This window comes from Lampetra planeri, chromosome 1 (assembly GCF_965212315.1).
Source record: "Lampetra planeri chromosome 1, kcLamPlan1.2.h2, whole genome shotgun sequence".
NCBI lineage: Eukaryota > Metazoa > Chordata > Hyperoartia > Petromyzontiformes > Petromyzontidae > Lampetra > Lampetra planeri.
This window is the reverse complement of record NC_136107.1, coordinates 1,898,122-1,914,607: the sequence shown is the minus strand read 5'-3', so window position 1 is coordinate 1,914,607 and position 16,486 is coordinate 1,898,122. Positions and strand designations below refer to the sequence as shown.

Sequence of the window (16,486 nt, the reverse complement as noted above, 5' to 3'; positions counted from 1 at the left end):
ATCGACATGGAACTCCACAGCGTCTGGGAAACAAGTCAGTGAATTGCAAATGCCATTGTCTAAAGTTCTCAACCGAAAGCAATGCTCAGCCAATCCAAGTTAGATTGGTCCCATTGTGAACCCGGACAAACAGCCTAAACCACAGCCACACTTGAACATGGAACAACGTTTCTCCATATTGGCCTGATCAGGATACCGGACCGTTAACGATGAGAGGCCGTGTCACGATGAGCACGCTGCACTACAAACCCAGCAACCCGAGTTCGGTTCCCGTGACGATTATCTGAACCCGTCCTGGTCCTCCCCTAGATCGATTCGGCTACCCAACCCCTCGTGTGCCGTGCCAGCCTTGAAAGGTGCTCATAATCAACGTTTTTGGGTTTAGATCGCGTTATTTATAAATGTGTCGTAACCCTCCACCACCCGACACGGCCAATCAGTAAAAAAAGTGTCACGTTGACAAAAGACAAAATAGTTCACTGCTTTAGCCCACCGGTGTGTTGAAGCGTGAAACCACAACATTTACAATTTTTGAGTACGACGTTTCGCTGGTAATTGCATCCAGCATCATCGGGCAATTCGCGATCTAAACCCAAAAACGTTGATCAACGTTGATCATGAATAATTTTGGTCGCGAAAGCCTACGTGTTAAATTTGAAAGGTGCTACTCGCGAACTGGCCTCGCCCCACAAAAGTCTGGTTAAGGCTGCACTGGTTGGGGGGGAATCTTTGCCTCGTCTGGGACAAAAAGCGTGACGCGAGCGGTTCCGTCGCGGCCGCGTACCGTGACCTTGCGACCCTGCTGGGCCTCGGTGATCCGCGGCCGCCGCTCGCCGTGCTCGAGGACGAGGCCCCGCACGGAGAGGTGCGGCCGCGCCTCCTCCTGCGCCTGCCCGTTGCACATGTCGACCACCACGGAGACGGGCCCCTCGCGGGCCGCCACGCCGCAGGCGCAGGACACGGCGTGTTCGCGGCTGCCGCAGTCCCACTGACGCACGTGGACGTCGAGCGGGCGGGCCGTGCTCCGGTAGAGCACAAACGTGCCCGTGCCGTAGTTGTCGTAACGTCTGCGTTCGGCGGGGGACGGACGGGGGGCGGACGGGGTGGGGGGGGGGGGTGGTGAGCAGGGGACGAGTCTGGTGCAGGACTGCGACCACTCGTGCCACCGCTACTGCTGGCCAGAAGGCGTCTCCACTGGAGGGAGATCTGAAGAGGTGACAGAGAGTTTTTGGCCTGCTCTTCCACGCTAACTTCTTTCTCACCGTACGTAGCCGAATGTGCTAATTGGAGGTGTGGGGGGAAGGTCACCAAACTAAACACAAAAAGCAGTCCTAAAGAAATGAGTTTGTCAATCTAGATGATGTTTTAAAAGTGCATAGCTCCAGTGGCTTCCTAATATCGGAAGGAAGAGCGTTCCAGACGGCCGCAGATGCACATCTGAAAGCGCCACGCAATGCGGTGAGCGTCTTTGTCCAATGCCAAGCCAGACGTCTCGGCCAGACACGTAACTGGTTGTAGCCATTTATGCTGCTGGGTGGAGAGAGGTTGGGGAGGGGGGGGTTCGAGACACTGGCACCATTGTTTAAACGACAATTCCGGGAGATGACATCGAACCGGGGACCACTGGATGTCAAATTCAGCGTGCTGAGCATTGCACCACGATGGTATCCCGCAGACGAGATGAGCAGACGACAATCATGACCCCGTCAACAAAGTGAAGGCCAAAGTGACTTCCTGCTCAAAAGAGGATGGGGCGATGCTCATCTCCTATGGCGGAGGCCAGTCCACCCATAGGGCAACCGAAATCTGATTTCATACAAAGTGGTATTTATTTTATTGACCCCCTTGCCCCCCCCCCCCCCCCCCAAGAGAGATGATGGGTCACAAACCCCAGACTGGAATTTTTACTCGAAACGTTCTGACTTCAGGTTGGGTGCTCTGACACAGCCCAGCCAGAGGCTTTTCAACAATACACTCTGTGTGGGGGCTGTAAACACGGCCTCGCAACTCCACGCACACACACAGATGAGCCAGGGAGGCCCCCGTGTCACCTCCCATAAGTAACACGCGCGCAGTGCAGTCTTTCCATTCGTATTATTGGCACAAGCAAAGTAAAACAGTGGCCTGAGCCAAGCAGACGCCTCTGAAGGCGGTCGAGCCGCCACCGCCGCCACTGACAAAAGCAGCAACCAGAAACGCATTCCCTACTCCTGTCACCTCCGCACGCGTCAACCCTCGCATTTTCGCAACAACTCATCCACGCACCCGCTAAACGTGCAATGTATTTCACACGTGTACAGGATTTTTTCCCCGCGCGGGTGCAGCGGGCGCGGCCGGTGCACGCCCCAGGGCTGCGAGTGACCTCCAGGGCTTCGGCTCCTACGACTGCAGCTCCTCCTAGAGTGAGATTCCGCTCCTTGCAGCCCGCCGCGGGTTCGCTCGGTTTCCGTCAAATGCGACTTTTGTTTTTTGCCGCGCTGACAAAACCCTCGCGGTGCAAAGCGATGGGCGGTGATCGTGTGCCTCGCCTCGTGCAGGTCAGCCCCCACAGATTGCCGAGCGGGAAAACGGGGGCCTGTGCGACATCTGCTTTTTTTAATGGTAATCCATCAGTGGCTAAGCACGTACTCAAAGGCGCCATACATCAAGCGGCCAACAACAAACAGCACTTGTAAATGTAGTAGGTAAAAGAGTTTGCGCGTGATAAGAGCTTGAGTAGCGGGGCGAAGGAAGGGAATTCGAAAGATGCAGAGAGGTGCTGTGACCTGCAGTGCGCCGGTTGAACAAAGGCGCGGAACGAGATGAGAACGGGCTGGTAGACCGAGGCCTCAACGTGCGAGGAGGAATCATGGGGAGTGTTTCGTTACGGATTTTTTTTTTGTTTTAACCAAGCTGGCTTTTGATTGAACCCACAGGATTGGCGACATTGCTTTGCTGGCATTTGACTTGACCACCCAGTCTTCCTTCTCATGTTAGGAATTAAATGGAGCGATTAACTTTGAAATCATCTAGATTGCAAACGTATCTCCTTATAACTGCTTTTTAAGTTTAGTTTGTTGTCCTTTCCCCGTACCTCCAAATTAGCACGGTTGGCTATGGTACGGTGGTGCTAAAGAAGTTCAACAGACACCCAAGATCTCCCCAATTACCGTGACCTGGCGCACACTCACCTGCCGTCGAAGGTGATGACGTGCGGGTCGGTGAGCGAGTAGCAGTACGGGGTCGGTACGTCTCTCACCGTCACCTGCAGGGCATCCACGCATCACGCATCCACGCATCACACATCACACATCACGCATCCACGCATCACGCATCACGCATCCACGCATCACGCATCCACGCATCACGCATCACGCATCCACGCATCACGCATCACGCATCACGCATCACGCATCCACGCATCACACATCACGCATCCACGCATCACACATCACACATCACGCATCCACGCATCACACATCACGCATCCACGCATCATGCATCCACGCATCACACATCACACATCACGCATCCACGCATCACACATCACGCATCCACGCATCACGCATCACGCATCCATGCATCGGCCTCTCTCGACGAACGGCCCGGCCACGATCGTATTTGCTTTCAATCACAAACGAGTTCTTACTAATGGCCCAACGTGCAGCAAATCAAGGCAAATAACATTTGAGTCAACCACGGTTTACCTACGTTTCAAAACCTACCTTTCAATTGCACAGTTTCATTCTGTTTGTCTAATCCACGTACTTCTCTTTTACTGTTATAAATTGGCAGTGAAACAACGAGGCAGGTCCAACATGCAACTATTAAAATATTGACGTGGCCTGGCGGTAGCGTGTTCGCCACCTGTTGCAGAGATTCACCATTCGCATCCGGCAGGCCGCCCTGTTTAATACCACAGGTGTATTACCCACAAAATAGACCCCCGTCTGCCACGCAAGTGGACATTAGAAGATCCCGCGACGTCGTTCCCATGATCGTACGCCACTGCGTGCCGGCATCATCGTTCGCTGGCAAATAAGAACGGTAACTTGACATCACGAAAAAAAAAAACCCAGAGCCTTAGCTTCTCGTCCGTGCAACGAGCACTCCAGCCGCCGTGTCTCTCTGCTGCAGCCTGCGCCCACTGCTGCTGCTCGGCAGACCGCGCAACATCTCCCGCGGTGGCAGCGTCACCTGCACGGGCGGTGGCGCGTAGCCGGACCACAGGAAGTCGGAGACGCCGATGGGCTCCACGGAGACGAAGCTGTCGCGGTCGCCGTCCCGCGTGAAGTCCACGATGGCCGTGACGTAGACCGTGGCCCGCGAGCAGCTGCCGCCCGCGCAGGGCCCGAGCGGGAGCAGCACGAGGCAGGACGAGAGCGCCACGTCGGCAGGGCCACCGTCTAGCCGCCACGCCAAGGCCTCAACAAGTTACTCGGGGCGCGTCCGTGCTCAAATATACTCGCCATCCTGATAGTCATTGAATTTGTCCTCAGCGGTCAAAGCGCTGGGCTGACACCGCTGAGAGCCGAGGTTGGAATCCAGGCGGCCGCCTGTGATTAAACACTGGGTTCTCAAGTGCAGTGAGTTGATGGTCTCTGCCCGGTTACCAATCAGGGTACATTAATTTGACTAAATTCAGCAATTCCAGTACGAAACATGTTAAGTTTGGCTGTCTTGTAAGGAACATTACTGTCCATAGCAGGGTGGTTGGGAAAGTGTTCACTTTAAGAGATCTCAGAAGTAGTTCTGTGTTGACCACTTCGGCGAGCTGTTCGCCACCACAGAGGATTGCACTGCTCTTCGAGAGATCCAAGCGGATGATTCGTCTCATCACCTGACACTGATTAAATTTTAGGGAAAAAAAAACAAAAGACAAAAAAAACAAAAGAAAAAAAAAACGCAGCCAGGCAACCAGGTTTGGAATTGTTTCAGGTGTTAGAGTTGGTCTCTCTGAGCTGACGTTTGCCAATTGTGCCCGCACTGGTGCGCGCAGTTTCCCTTCCCAATGCCCCAGCACGATCAACTTGAGACATGAGCACCCCACGGCGCGGGCTCCGGGTTCCCGCTGCTCTCTGCCAGATCGAGCCGCCTCTCACCGTCGCTCCACGTGTGGAGCCGCAGAGCGAGGGCGCAGCTGGGCTTGCGGGGGCCCGGCTCGGCGCACGGGATGGGCACGGTGCTCTCCACCACGATCGCGTGCTCCCGTCCGTCCTCCGACATATCCAGGCTGCTGGGGCTCACCTGAAGCGACGAAAAACGCCACCCACGCAACCAAACGCGGCCCCCTCGCAGTGACACCTCAAAAAAACCTCGAGCCACGGCCGCAAATTGCCCCGAGCGCTCGTGACGAGGAATCGCCGCGCCAAGTGCGCTGTGAACGGTGGTGTTCCGTTACCTTGATTCCGGCAAAGAACTCCTCGCTCTCCACAGCCGGGCCCTGGGACTGCGGAGAATCCAGAAGGAAGCAGGCGACGCTGCACACGATCTGAGCAGGCGGCATCGACAAAATCGACAAAATCAAGACGAGGCGTGAAGAACGATGCAGTTGCTGAACGCTCAATTATTGAACTGGAAGCTGCAGTGCGCAGGTGCGAAATAAGTTTGTCTCTTGGGGTAAACGACTTTTGGCCAATCCCCATTTTCCCAGAATCTGCAACATTCGTGGAACTTTAGCACTTCCCAAATTGCGTTTTGAAAGTTTACCCCTCCGATGCAAAATTTTTATTGAAGTTGTTTAACTCCTTCCTGGAGCCAAATTTTACTGCGTGCATGGTTTTATTTTTCTACTATAATTTTTTCTTTACCCAGGGGCGTGGAGGGGGGGGGGGGTGGGTGAGGAGGGGGGGGGGGTCGCACCGAGTCTCCCAGGCGGATGTTGACACCGTCCAGCTCGATGCTGGCTCGCGGCTGCATCGAGGTCTCGCGGCGGAGGGCCTCCCGCTGGCCGCGCGCCGCCACGCGCGTCCACTCCACCACGTAGCCCAGCGTGCCGTGGTACGCCGGGCCCGAGAAGAGGCAGCGCGCGTGCACGCCGCCGCCGCCGCCGCCGCCGCCGCTCGGCGCCGCCGAGACCACCGGCCGCTCCGCCAGCACCGGCAGCGTCGCTGGTGGCCCCGAGCGCACACACACGGTTGCGAGCGTCGTCGTTAACGGTCTGCGTTTAGGGGCTTCTCGCAGTGTTGTTATCGTCGTCAATGCCGCTGCCACCGCCGGGCATCTGAAGAGCCGCGGCGGGTCGAGTGGAGAGGAGAAGACACTGGATGCCCTCCGTATCCCAGTGTGTGTGTGTGCGCCCAGCGCCGTACCTCTGCAGGCGACGTTCACCTCCTCCTCCCCGGGGCCGCACAGTCTCTCAGGCACCGCCACTTCCTCCGGCAGCGCTGGTCCGTCCGGCACCGCGGCCTCCTCCAGCGCCATCGGCTCGGCCAGCAGAGCGGGCTCGTCGGGCGGCGCGCGTGCATCGGGGACCACTGTGAACGACGCGACCGGCAGCCTCCACTCAACGCTCGCCCGCGTGGCGCACGACTGCCGTGCGTCCAGATCGCCGTCACCTCTACGCAGCCACCGAGAGAGTGAAGTCCCATGTCCTCCTCGGCACCGCAGCCCACGTGGAAGCTTGGGCACCCCCCCCCCACCCCCCCCCCCCCCCCCCCATTCAACGTCTCAAACGATTGTGACGGAACCGATGCTCTCGGTATTGCTTGTCTGTGTTTTCATACAGCGTCGTCATTTGCGCAATCTGCTTATGAAGAACACTGCAGCATTTATAAGGCACACTAGTGGGTTTTTTTTTGGCACCACGGAACGAGCGCCTGGGAACGCATCCAGAACCGGCACCAACAACTGGCCAAAGCAAAGCCCGGTGGCTCCTACATTGGCACACTTGGCACGCACCCTACACAACTGGGCAGCAACGCTGAATGCCCCTAAACGGGTTTTACCGAGACGACCTCCAAACGTGCCAGAGAGTGGCTCCCCTTTCTGGCAAAAGTCAAACGCGACGAGCGCGACGATTGCGCGGCGCTCACCCTGCGCGCAGTAGCCCATGCAGCCCTGCGTCGGCCGCAGCAGGTACACGTAGAAGTCGCCGCAGTTGCGCACGGTGACGGGGATGCGGAAGAGGCAGCAGTCCTTGGTGGAGCCCGGGAAGAACTGCCAGGTGGCGCAGGCGGTGAGCTGGCGCACCTCACCCGGCGCCGGCAGCGACTCGGAGCCGTGCAGCGACAGCCACACTGGGGCCTGCGTGCCACAGCGGTTCATCTGCACGACAACGCGCGCCCGATTGGAGTGCGCCCGCGTCGCTCGCGCTCCGTGCGAGACGCGAAGAGGCGATCGTCGTCGACTTCATCCGCCGTGCGGCTCGGCGGTACGGCGAGCGGCTCGCGATCGAAAGGTGGTTACGAGGTTGACGCAGCCCGTCAATCGCTCTTGGGTCGATACAATAAGTGCCACTTTGTGGGGAAGTCACCCGTGGTTGTCATGGAAATACTGCCCCCCCCTGCCCCCGCCATAGAAATGTGGAATTTTGCACCACTGGCTTAAGGCCGTAAACGGGAAATGAGCGCCGTCTGAATGCTCGATGGGGCAGGAAGTCACTTCGACTTCTTCGCTGGTGACCTCGTAGAATTGGTTTGCCCCACAGGAAAAATACCGCTCATTGACCCTGAAGAGGTGATGGACTAACCAGGAACATCCAGAGTGTGATGCTCTGATTCCTACCAAGGTGTGCACATTCACGGTACGTGGCGATAGAACAGGACCGGTGAAATTCTACGCAGCTGCCGCTGTCAGGTGCAATCGAGGAATCGTCAAGTCCGCGTGGTTCAAAGCGGGATGCACCGATCGCAGGCCCGAGTCAAATCTAACACCAGTTCGATATTGTTTCTCAATGGTCGTCGATCAAACAAAACTGTCAGAAGGTTGTGGAGGAGACAGGGTGGATGTGACGAGGCCACGTTAATCACCAGCTGTGCTGCCACTGCCCATTGTGAGCTGTGTCTGTCTCTCTTTTATTGTAAATTACAATCTCGTGCCTTTCAATGATCAAGTTTGGATAATTCGTCCCATGAGTCACGAAGGCCACGTGGAATCTCACCAGTCACGTTCGAGCACCACGTACTGTTAATGTACACACTCCGCGAATATTCCGAGTGAGTTGACCCTGGCTTCCTGCTAAAACAACAAACGAGGCGCGCCTACTCGGCGCTCGTGAGGTCAGCAAAACAAAGTTATATTAAACGACACTTAAAACGTCTCCCTGTGCCTGTGATGGCTTTCGGAGCAGACCTTCAAGGTATTTTTATAATCTGTCGACAAGAAAAACTGCAAGGCGATGTGCAGAGCACCGTGCAGCAGCTGCAACCTTCGGTTAAAGCAGCTCTTATACTCTTAGTTTCTTCGGTAAAGTCACGTAGGTAAAAATTTGAAATTAAAATGAATACAAATAAAATAATAAAATTATTTTATTTTTTTGAAATTAAAATTAATAAAAAATAAAAATATATAATTATTTTATTTTTATTAATTTACATCTTTTTACCTACGTGACTTTACCGAACAAAACTAAGAGTATGAATCCTTGCAGTCACGAAAACTTCAAATCTAGAATTAAAGCAGCTCTCTTCGCGACATTTCAGAAGGGTGCCACTTTCGCCGATAAGACATCATCAGCGTGAGGTTCTGCCACACATTTGAAACCATCGTTGGGGTTTGACAGCACGACGACGATGATGGTGGTGGTGATGGTGGGTGTTGTCACGTGTTTTGTGTTGTCGCGGGGCCGCACTACAGGCCACCAGGGGCCTTGCAATGTAGAACACCGGAGTTAAAGAATTGACGAATGTCTCGAGTCGACGCGCATGCCGCGCTTGTGACCCGCGGCTATGCCCGCGTGCAACCGTGCGAAAATATTGTTGCGCACGCACGCTGGGCAGAAAGGTGATGCTTATTTGACCGGAGCGCAGGAACGGCCGAACAAGGCCGGGCCCTGTTCGCCGGCTCCAGAGAGCATCGAAGCCGCGTCGTGAAAAGTAAAAGTGCCCCTGCGGTTTGCGGCGAGACAAATACGTACACACGGGGCAAAAACGTCAAAAGCACTCATCTTGTAAAACCTGAGCGAAGCTACGGGGAGACATAAATTGAAAATGTTTCAGTGATTCTCTCCCCTGGAATCGGGCCCCTATAATAAATTTCAGCAAAAGGAAATCCGCAAAAAGTCCCCGCGCATCGTAATCGGTTTTGGCTTCAATAATGCGGCAGCTGCTGAACACAACGAGAGCGGCAACAACTGCCAACACGCTCAGCGGGCGGCTGGACGGGGGCATTCAATACTCAATCACCTCTATTTTTAAAACGCAACACTCCACCAATAATAATTATTACCCCACACCACGTGTGCAACGCAACAGCAGCCACCGCCGCCGCCGCTGCTGCTGCTGCTGCGCACGCTGGAAGCGCCCTGTTCCCATTCCTATCGCAGGTTACGTACAACGGCAGAGCTGCTTCTCATCAAACTTTGCGGGCACCAACTCTAACAGGCGTCACGTAGTGAGTGACGGGCCCACTAAACAGGCAGTGTCTGGCACCAATCAACCATAAGCGCTCTCTGGTGGAGATTCTAAACGGAGTGACGCGTGAGCGTCGCGGGGAGAGGTGACAGAGCGGGTAGCGCTACGAAGCCGGCCACCCGAGATCGATTCCCGCTCACGGCCAACACCAGTGACGATTATCTGAACCGCTTCTGGGTCTCCCCTAGGTCAACTCAGACTCAAATAAGTACGTGTTAACATCGCCAATAGGGGGACAAAGGCGTCTGGGCGTGGTGCTGTCCACCCACCCCCTCATGTGCCACAGCGCCGGCCTTCAGACTGTTGGGGCACTTGCCCCCACAGTCTGTTAAGGCTATACGGGGGATCTTTGTCTGTGTTGCGTGTCCACGCGACGGGGCATGCAGGAACTATACTCTTAGTTCTTTCGGTAAAGTCACGTAGGTAAAAAATTTAATTAAAATTAATAAAAATAAAACTAAATAAAACAATAAAATCACGACGTTTCGGAGGCAACACAAGTCTCCGTCATCAGGTGGGTCCGTCACAGCCAGATTTGCTGCATCAAGTGAGGCAAGGATTCAAGATGCAAGCCCTTAAATACAAGTTGGGGGGGGGGGGGAGAAGATGGGGGGGGGGGGAGCTTATCAGAATGTGGTAGCCAATGAATGGAACGTATCGGGAGGGAGGGGGGGGCTAGAAGAAGGCACTACCTCCACACAGGTCGTGGGCATCTGGGCAGGCTTGCCAAACACGTTGAAGCGGTACCATCCTGCGTCGAGGGAGTGGTCGCAGATGAGGTCCTGGATGGCCGACTGCTGCAGTTGCGTCGAGTCGAACTGCACGCTGCGGAATGGGCTGTCCAGTACGGCGTGCCCTCCGGGCTGGCATTCAGGAGCTAAGGAAAAAGGTTGTTTTGTTTGTTAGAAAATGTTGTGTGCTTAGCCAGTTTCATTCTCACCCTCGGCTAACACCAGTGGTGAGGTCTGGACGGGTCTTGGGCCTCTCCTCTGCCCCCAATGTGCGCTGACAAGCGTGGTGAGGTATGGTCAAACGTGGGGATACCTTAATACAGCAGTCGACCGACAATGGGCTGCGAATTTCTACTTTTTATTTTAATATGTGAGAGTTATAATTATAGAAAATATGGACAACGATGTTGGGATATCCCTGTGGCCACAAGGTGAGCAGCTGACAAAGACCTTTGCTGATCTACGTGGCAGCTATAAACATGCACAACAGGAACACGTTTAGGTTTTTATAGGGGTGGGAGGGGGGGCGAACGATTGTTCCTTACAAATGAAGTCTTTCAGAATCGAATTCCCAAGTCGCAAGACGCCACACGCGATACAATTCAACCTTAAGTCTCACCATACTCTTTGGTTCTTTCGGTAAAGTCACGTAGGTCTAAAATAAAATACATTAAATCACGATGTTTCGGGCGCAACACAAGCGTCCGTCATCAGGTGGGATAACACAGCAAGAAACAAAGAGTATGGATCCCTGCAGTCACAAAAACTTCAAATCTAGATTAAGTCTCACCGCAGGGTGCATCATAAACCGGGCCCCGAGTAACACCCGGGCAAGGACCGACTCCCGGATGAACCCGGCAAGGGAATCCAACTCGGGATTCCACGTTTGCCTCCCGCCCAGACGCACCCAGCTACGTCGAGGTGGAAGATGTGCTTCACATGGCGGAGGGCGAGTATTCGCTTCACGTAGGCTTGGAGGCGGTGTTGGAAAGCTGCGTTGCATCAGTCTGTGGGATCGTCTGGCTTCTGGCAGAGTGTCTGCTGCGCTGTTGCGTGGAATGGATGAAGATTTACAGAAACCCATTTTGGTACGCGAAGGTCGGTCATGTCACTAACCTCAGGCTGGAATTTTCTATTTTTTTCCCCATTTGAGTGAACATGTGGGTCAATTAATATAACAGCCTTGAGTTTAAGCTTTAACCTCCTGGACGAGATAGCTGCATGCGTCTAAGAGCCGTATTATCAACGTAAGCTGTTGTTACTGTATTTTGAAAAGCGGCATTTGGGGCATTACAAAAACACGGAGCTAATTCAGCTGCTCACTAATTATCACGCCAGCTGACATCAAAACTGCAAACTTCAACATTCCGAGCGAGCGAGAGAGAGAAAGCGGGAGCTGGCTGGAGCAGGCTGACGGCAACTCACTCATTGCCTCTCCCTGGCCACGGGGGTGGGGGGGGGGCACGGAGCACAGCTGTCGCGGCCAAAAAAAACCCTGCAACGTTCGCGTTGCTCATGACCGCCGCTGCAGATCCGTCGACACGACCACGACGACGCGTGGCTCGCTGAACGCCGACGAGACGTCGTCTCAAATTGGAAACGATTTTCCCCAACGTGGGCTTTTTTTTCTCTTTCAAAATTTCTAAAAATGCTGCAGCAGTCGGAGTGGAATTGTTGAGTGGGGCTGTGGGGGTGGGGTGGTGTTTGTTGTTGGTATTGTCTGATTTTTTTTATCAATCATCTGTTGATTTGCTGGTTAATTAAGGTGATCGCTTTCACGTGAAACAAATAAAACCAAAGGCTGCCGATTTGAAAACCTTTATTTGATACAATCATACTCGAGAAAACATTCTAAGTTTCCAAAAATAATTTGTGTGATTCGCTTTGGAAATCGGTATGCAGCAAAACGGTTTAACAATACACGGCATTCCTCTTAAATCTGTACGGTTGGTAAAGATGCCAACGTGTGGCCGAGCAGAGAGCTCTGCAGTGCTGCGAACACTACAACTGCAGCCCGCACCAGGCAATGCAGACACTGCATCTGAAGCCAATCGATCCTTCCCCCGCTTCTCCGATAAGCGCGCTTGGCTACGTACGGTGCAAAAGAAGTTCAACATATATATATTCTTGGTTCTTTCGGTAAAGTCACGTAGAAGGGAAATAATAAAATAAAATAATAATATTTTTATATATATATTTTTTCATTTTATTATATGAATCCCTGCAGTCACGAAAGCTTTAAATCAAAAGTTCAACATACACACATACAATCGTACCGTGGAATGAATGAAATGCCTCGCACTGTTAATGCACCCGCCAACAAGCAGCGATCATCAAGTGCAAGTTTTCAATTTGGCCTCCCACGTAGAGAATCCCAGGCTCAAGGCAGCTTTACCGGTCGTCCCAGGGCCTGCGTGTTGTATTTCCCTGGCGGGGTTAATGCCGCATGCAGCTTCTCCGTGCTTTATGGATACTGCGCGAGGGATTATCATTTCGTTTTCTACATTGCTGACCTACATTTGTGTTAAATTTCATTGTCCCACATTCTTCCACCTCCCAAGCAGTCCTGCAAACACTGTCCCTAGACGTGGGTATTATCATGAGAGTAAACTTTCACTACCACCTAATTGCCCAAACACAAAAAAAATCGCTTATGCATGGTAAAAGTTAAGAAATTACTGCGTCTTGTGGTGTGATTCAAGTGTCAACGAAAAACACGTAATCCTGATTTTTTTTTTAGAGTAAAAACATTCGGGGCAAAATTGTGGACATTTATCAGTTTTATGACCGATACGATGCAATCTTCCATTCCACAAACACTTTAATCGAGCCAATGGTCTGGGCTTGTGGGCTGCTCTCAAACCTCTCTCGTCTCGCTCAGATCAGCAACACCTCCTCTCGACCACGCAGCCCTGTACTTGTAGAACGACCTTGCTTAAAACATCAAACATCAGCTAAAGGTGGCACCATGGCTAAAGGCACTGATGTTTAAAGGGGGCGGCACAAACAAACTTCAACGACTGTCACAATTTAAGGGAGTGAGCCCCTCTCTACCTACCTCTAACCCCTCCCCCCACCTTAGACGGACTGCCAATAGTCCCACCACTCGACAACTACGGGACACAACCGACTGCGCTGATGGTAATCGCCTTCACCACGGACAGGCCGCGGGTGCGTGAGTGGCCTTGCAGGCAACCTGCACAATGCGCGTGTTTGAACAAACTGCGCGCTGTTTGAATAGAGGACACACCCCACCCACCCACACACACACGCGCGCACAGAGCTGGCCGCGACTCACACGGGGCATTCACCAAGGCGTGCATTGTCACATTAACTCCGTTCAAGCCCTGCAATTTGTTTTTTTTTCCTTCCTGTCTTTCTTACAAACCGTAAATATTCGTTGCTCGTGAACTGCTCGGCGATTAAAGAGCAGTGGCAGGGCCTGTTGCAGATTGCTCACGGTTCGAATTCCAACGGCCGCCCTGGTTATCACTGCGGTGTGTAATAACCAACAGCCAGAGCACTGCTACGCGCCACCAGCTTCACAGTGCACGCCACAGACCCCCCCCCCCCCCCCCCGACGTCCCTCGCAAGAGCTGGTCATTGCGCGCCTGCGTCAGGATCCACATTTTTAAAAAAAATTTACACGCCTGCAAATTACTCATTCGGTATTATGCACGGCAAAACATCGCCCACTACCGGCAGACTAATGCCCGGTGTCACGCTTGCTTTTGCAAATGAGACTCATCCTGGTCTCTTTGAGTTCTCACCCCGGTTCAGCGTCACATTCTAACCTCAAACGTATTTAGATCGCCTGGTTTGTTGTCGCGCTAACGTGACGATCGAGGCTCATTCACCACACGTCAGCCACACAGCACTTGAGACCCACCTCTCCGTGGTGTGCGCGCGCTGTGCGCGCATGTGCTGGTGGCACCGCAGGGCATTGCCGCACGCACGCGAGCGACAGCTGCGCACGTGGCGGTGCGTACACACGGGCAGGCACTGCACGTGGGTGCCAAGCACGTGGTGGCGGTGGGGCGCGTTAACACCGCGCGCGGGCACGCGTCGGACCCACGTGCCGACAGATCACGTGCTGACAGTACACGTGCCGGCAGTGCACGTGCCGAGAGTACAAGTGTTGACAGTGCACGTGTTACACGTTCCAGTAGTCCACGTGTTGGCAGTACACATGCTACACGTGCCGGCAGTACACGTGTTGCACGTGCCGATATTTTTTTTACCTACGTGACTTTACCGAAAACACCCACGCACACACGTGCCATGAAGCACGCTGGTGCCCATTCCGGTGTGAAGAGGAGGGCGATGATGAGAGGGAGAATTTTCTCTAAGAGGAGCGTGGTGAGATGATGAGAATTGTAACGGAGGAGGAGCAGGAGGAGGGAGCTCGTGATTTCGAGAAGAGGAATATTTATCGGGAGCGAGAGATGATGGATTGCTCGAGGATGGTGAACGTTGAGTGCGAGGTGTGTAGAGTCACGGTGGCGTGGAGAGGTGATGATGGTGGTTTGACAGAGAGACGAGGCGTGGACGACGTTCAGAGTGTGTGTGTGTGTAATGTGCATGCGAAATGATAACGGTGTGCAGCGATCCAGCGATACGGTCATGACATGCAGATGAATAGTGACGCGTGGAATACATTGACGCGCTGGGTGTAGAGTGCTGATTAGTTGTGTCGGATGAATGATGAGGTGTAGGGGTGAATGATGAGGTGTAGGGGGTGAATGATGAGGTGTAGGAGGTGAATGATGAGGTATAGGAGGTGAATGATGAGGTGTAGGGGGTGAATGATGAAGTGTAGGGGTGAATGATGAGGTGTAGTGGTGAATGATGAGGTGTAGGGGGTGAATGATGAGGTGTAGGGGGTGAATGATGATGTGTAGGGGTGAATGATGAGGTGTAGGGGTGAATGATGAGGTGTAGGGGGTGAATGACGAGGTGTAGGGGTGAATGATGAGGTGTAGGGGGTGAATGATGAGGTGTAGGGGTGAATGATGAGGTGTAGGGGTGAATGATGAGGTGTAGGGGGTGAATGACGAGGTGTAGGGGGTGAATGACGAGGTGTAGGGGGTGAATGATGAGGTGTAGGGGTGAATGATGAGGTGTAGGGGTGAATGATGAGGTGTAGGGGTGAATGATGAGGTGTAGTGGTGAATGATGAAGTGTAGGAGGTGAATGATGAGGTGTAGTGGTGAATGATGAAGTGTAGGGGGTGAATGATGAGGTGTAGGGGTGAATGATGAGGTGTAGGGGTGAATGATGAGGTGTAGGGGTGAATGATGAGGTGTAGTGGTGAATGATGAAGTGTAGGGGTGAATGATGAGGTGTAGGGGTGAATGATGAGGTGTAGGAGGTGAATGATGAGGTGTAGGGGTGAATGATGAGGTGTAGGGGTGAATGACGAGGTGTAGGGGTGAATGATGAGGTGTAGTGGTGAATGATGAGGTGTAGTGGTGAATGATGAGGTGTAGTGGTGAATGATGAGGTGTAGGGGTGAATGACGAGGTGTAAGGGTGAATGACGAGGTGTAGGGGTGAATGATGAGGTGTAGTGGTGAATGATGAGGTGCAGTGGTGAATGATGAGGTGTAGTGGTGAATGATGAGGTGTAGGGGTGAATGATGAAGTGTAGGGGGTGAATGATGAGGTGTAGGCGGTGCATGGCGAGGTTGTGCACGGTGATGGGGTGCGGAAGGCGATCCCACGAAAAGGACGATCTGGTGACGAAGTGCAATATGGACAGTGACGTGCGGAGTCTGAATCGTCCACGTGCTGAGTGTACGACCTGTGCGGGTGGGGGTGGAGGGGGTGAATGGCGAGGTGTGCATTCTGACGAGGCGTGGAGGTCGACGAGGTGCGGTGGAGGGAGCACGGCCATACCTGCTTGGGCGAGCATGGCCCTCCAGCAGCAGAGCCAACACAGCCAGGCGAGCTGGCGGGTTCCAGGGGCCATGCTTCTCTCTCTCTCGGCAGGCCGCCTCTCTCTCTCTCTGCACATCACTCCCCCCCTCCTCCTTCTTCCCGCTCCTCCTCCTCTTACCGCTCCTCCTCCTCCTACTCCCGGCCAGGCCGATCAAAGTGCTTCCACTGCCCGAGCTGACGAGCGTTGAGCTCGGCCGAGCAGTGCGGGAGGGAGGGGGGTGGGAGGGGGGTGGGAGGGCAGCGAGTGGGGGTGGGGGTGGAGATG

The 16,486-nt window shown here is 53.8% G+C and overlaps 1 protein-coding gene across 1 annotated transcript in view; it reads right to left on the bottom strand.

The window, feature by feature from the left end:
* The window catches only part of LOC144723108 (von Willebrand factor D and EGF domain-containing protein-like), a 38,741-nt gene extending 22,546 nt beyond the window's left edge, over nucleotides 1-16,195 (bottom strand). Inside the window, exons 1-10 of the mRNA XM_078601703.1 lie at nucleotides 16,180-16,195; nucleotides 10,244-10,428; nucleotides 7,014-7,245; nucleotides 6,291-6,455; nucleotides 5,842-6,089; nucleotides 5,381-5,470; nucleotides 5,025-5,226; nucleotides 4,177-4,385; nucleotides 3,171-3,244; nucleotides 785-1,067 (exon numbers count right to left, since the gene is read on the bottom strand). Coding sequence (XP_078457829.1) covers nucleotides 785-1,067; nucleotides 3,171-3,244; nucleotides 4,177-4,385; nucleotides 5,025-5,226; nucleotides 5,381-5,470; nucleotides 5,842-6,089; nucleotides 6,291-6,455; nucleotides 7,014-7,245; nucleotides 10,244-10,428; nucleotides 16,180-16,195 — 1,704 coding nt within the window. The remainder of the gene's footprint in view (nucleotides 1-784; nucleotides 1,068-3,170; nucleotides 3,245-4,176; nucleotides 4,386-5,024; nucleotides 5,227-5,380; nucleotides 5,471-5,841; nucleotides 6,090-6,290; nucleotides 6,456-7,013; nucleotides 7,246-10,243; nucleotides 10,429-16,179) is intronic.
* Nucleotides 16,196-16,486: the final 291 nt, after the last annotated feature.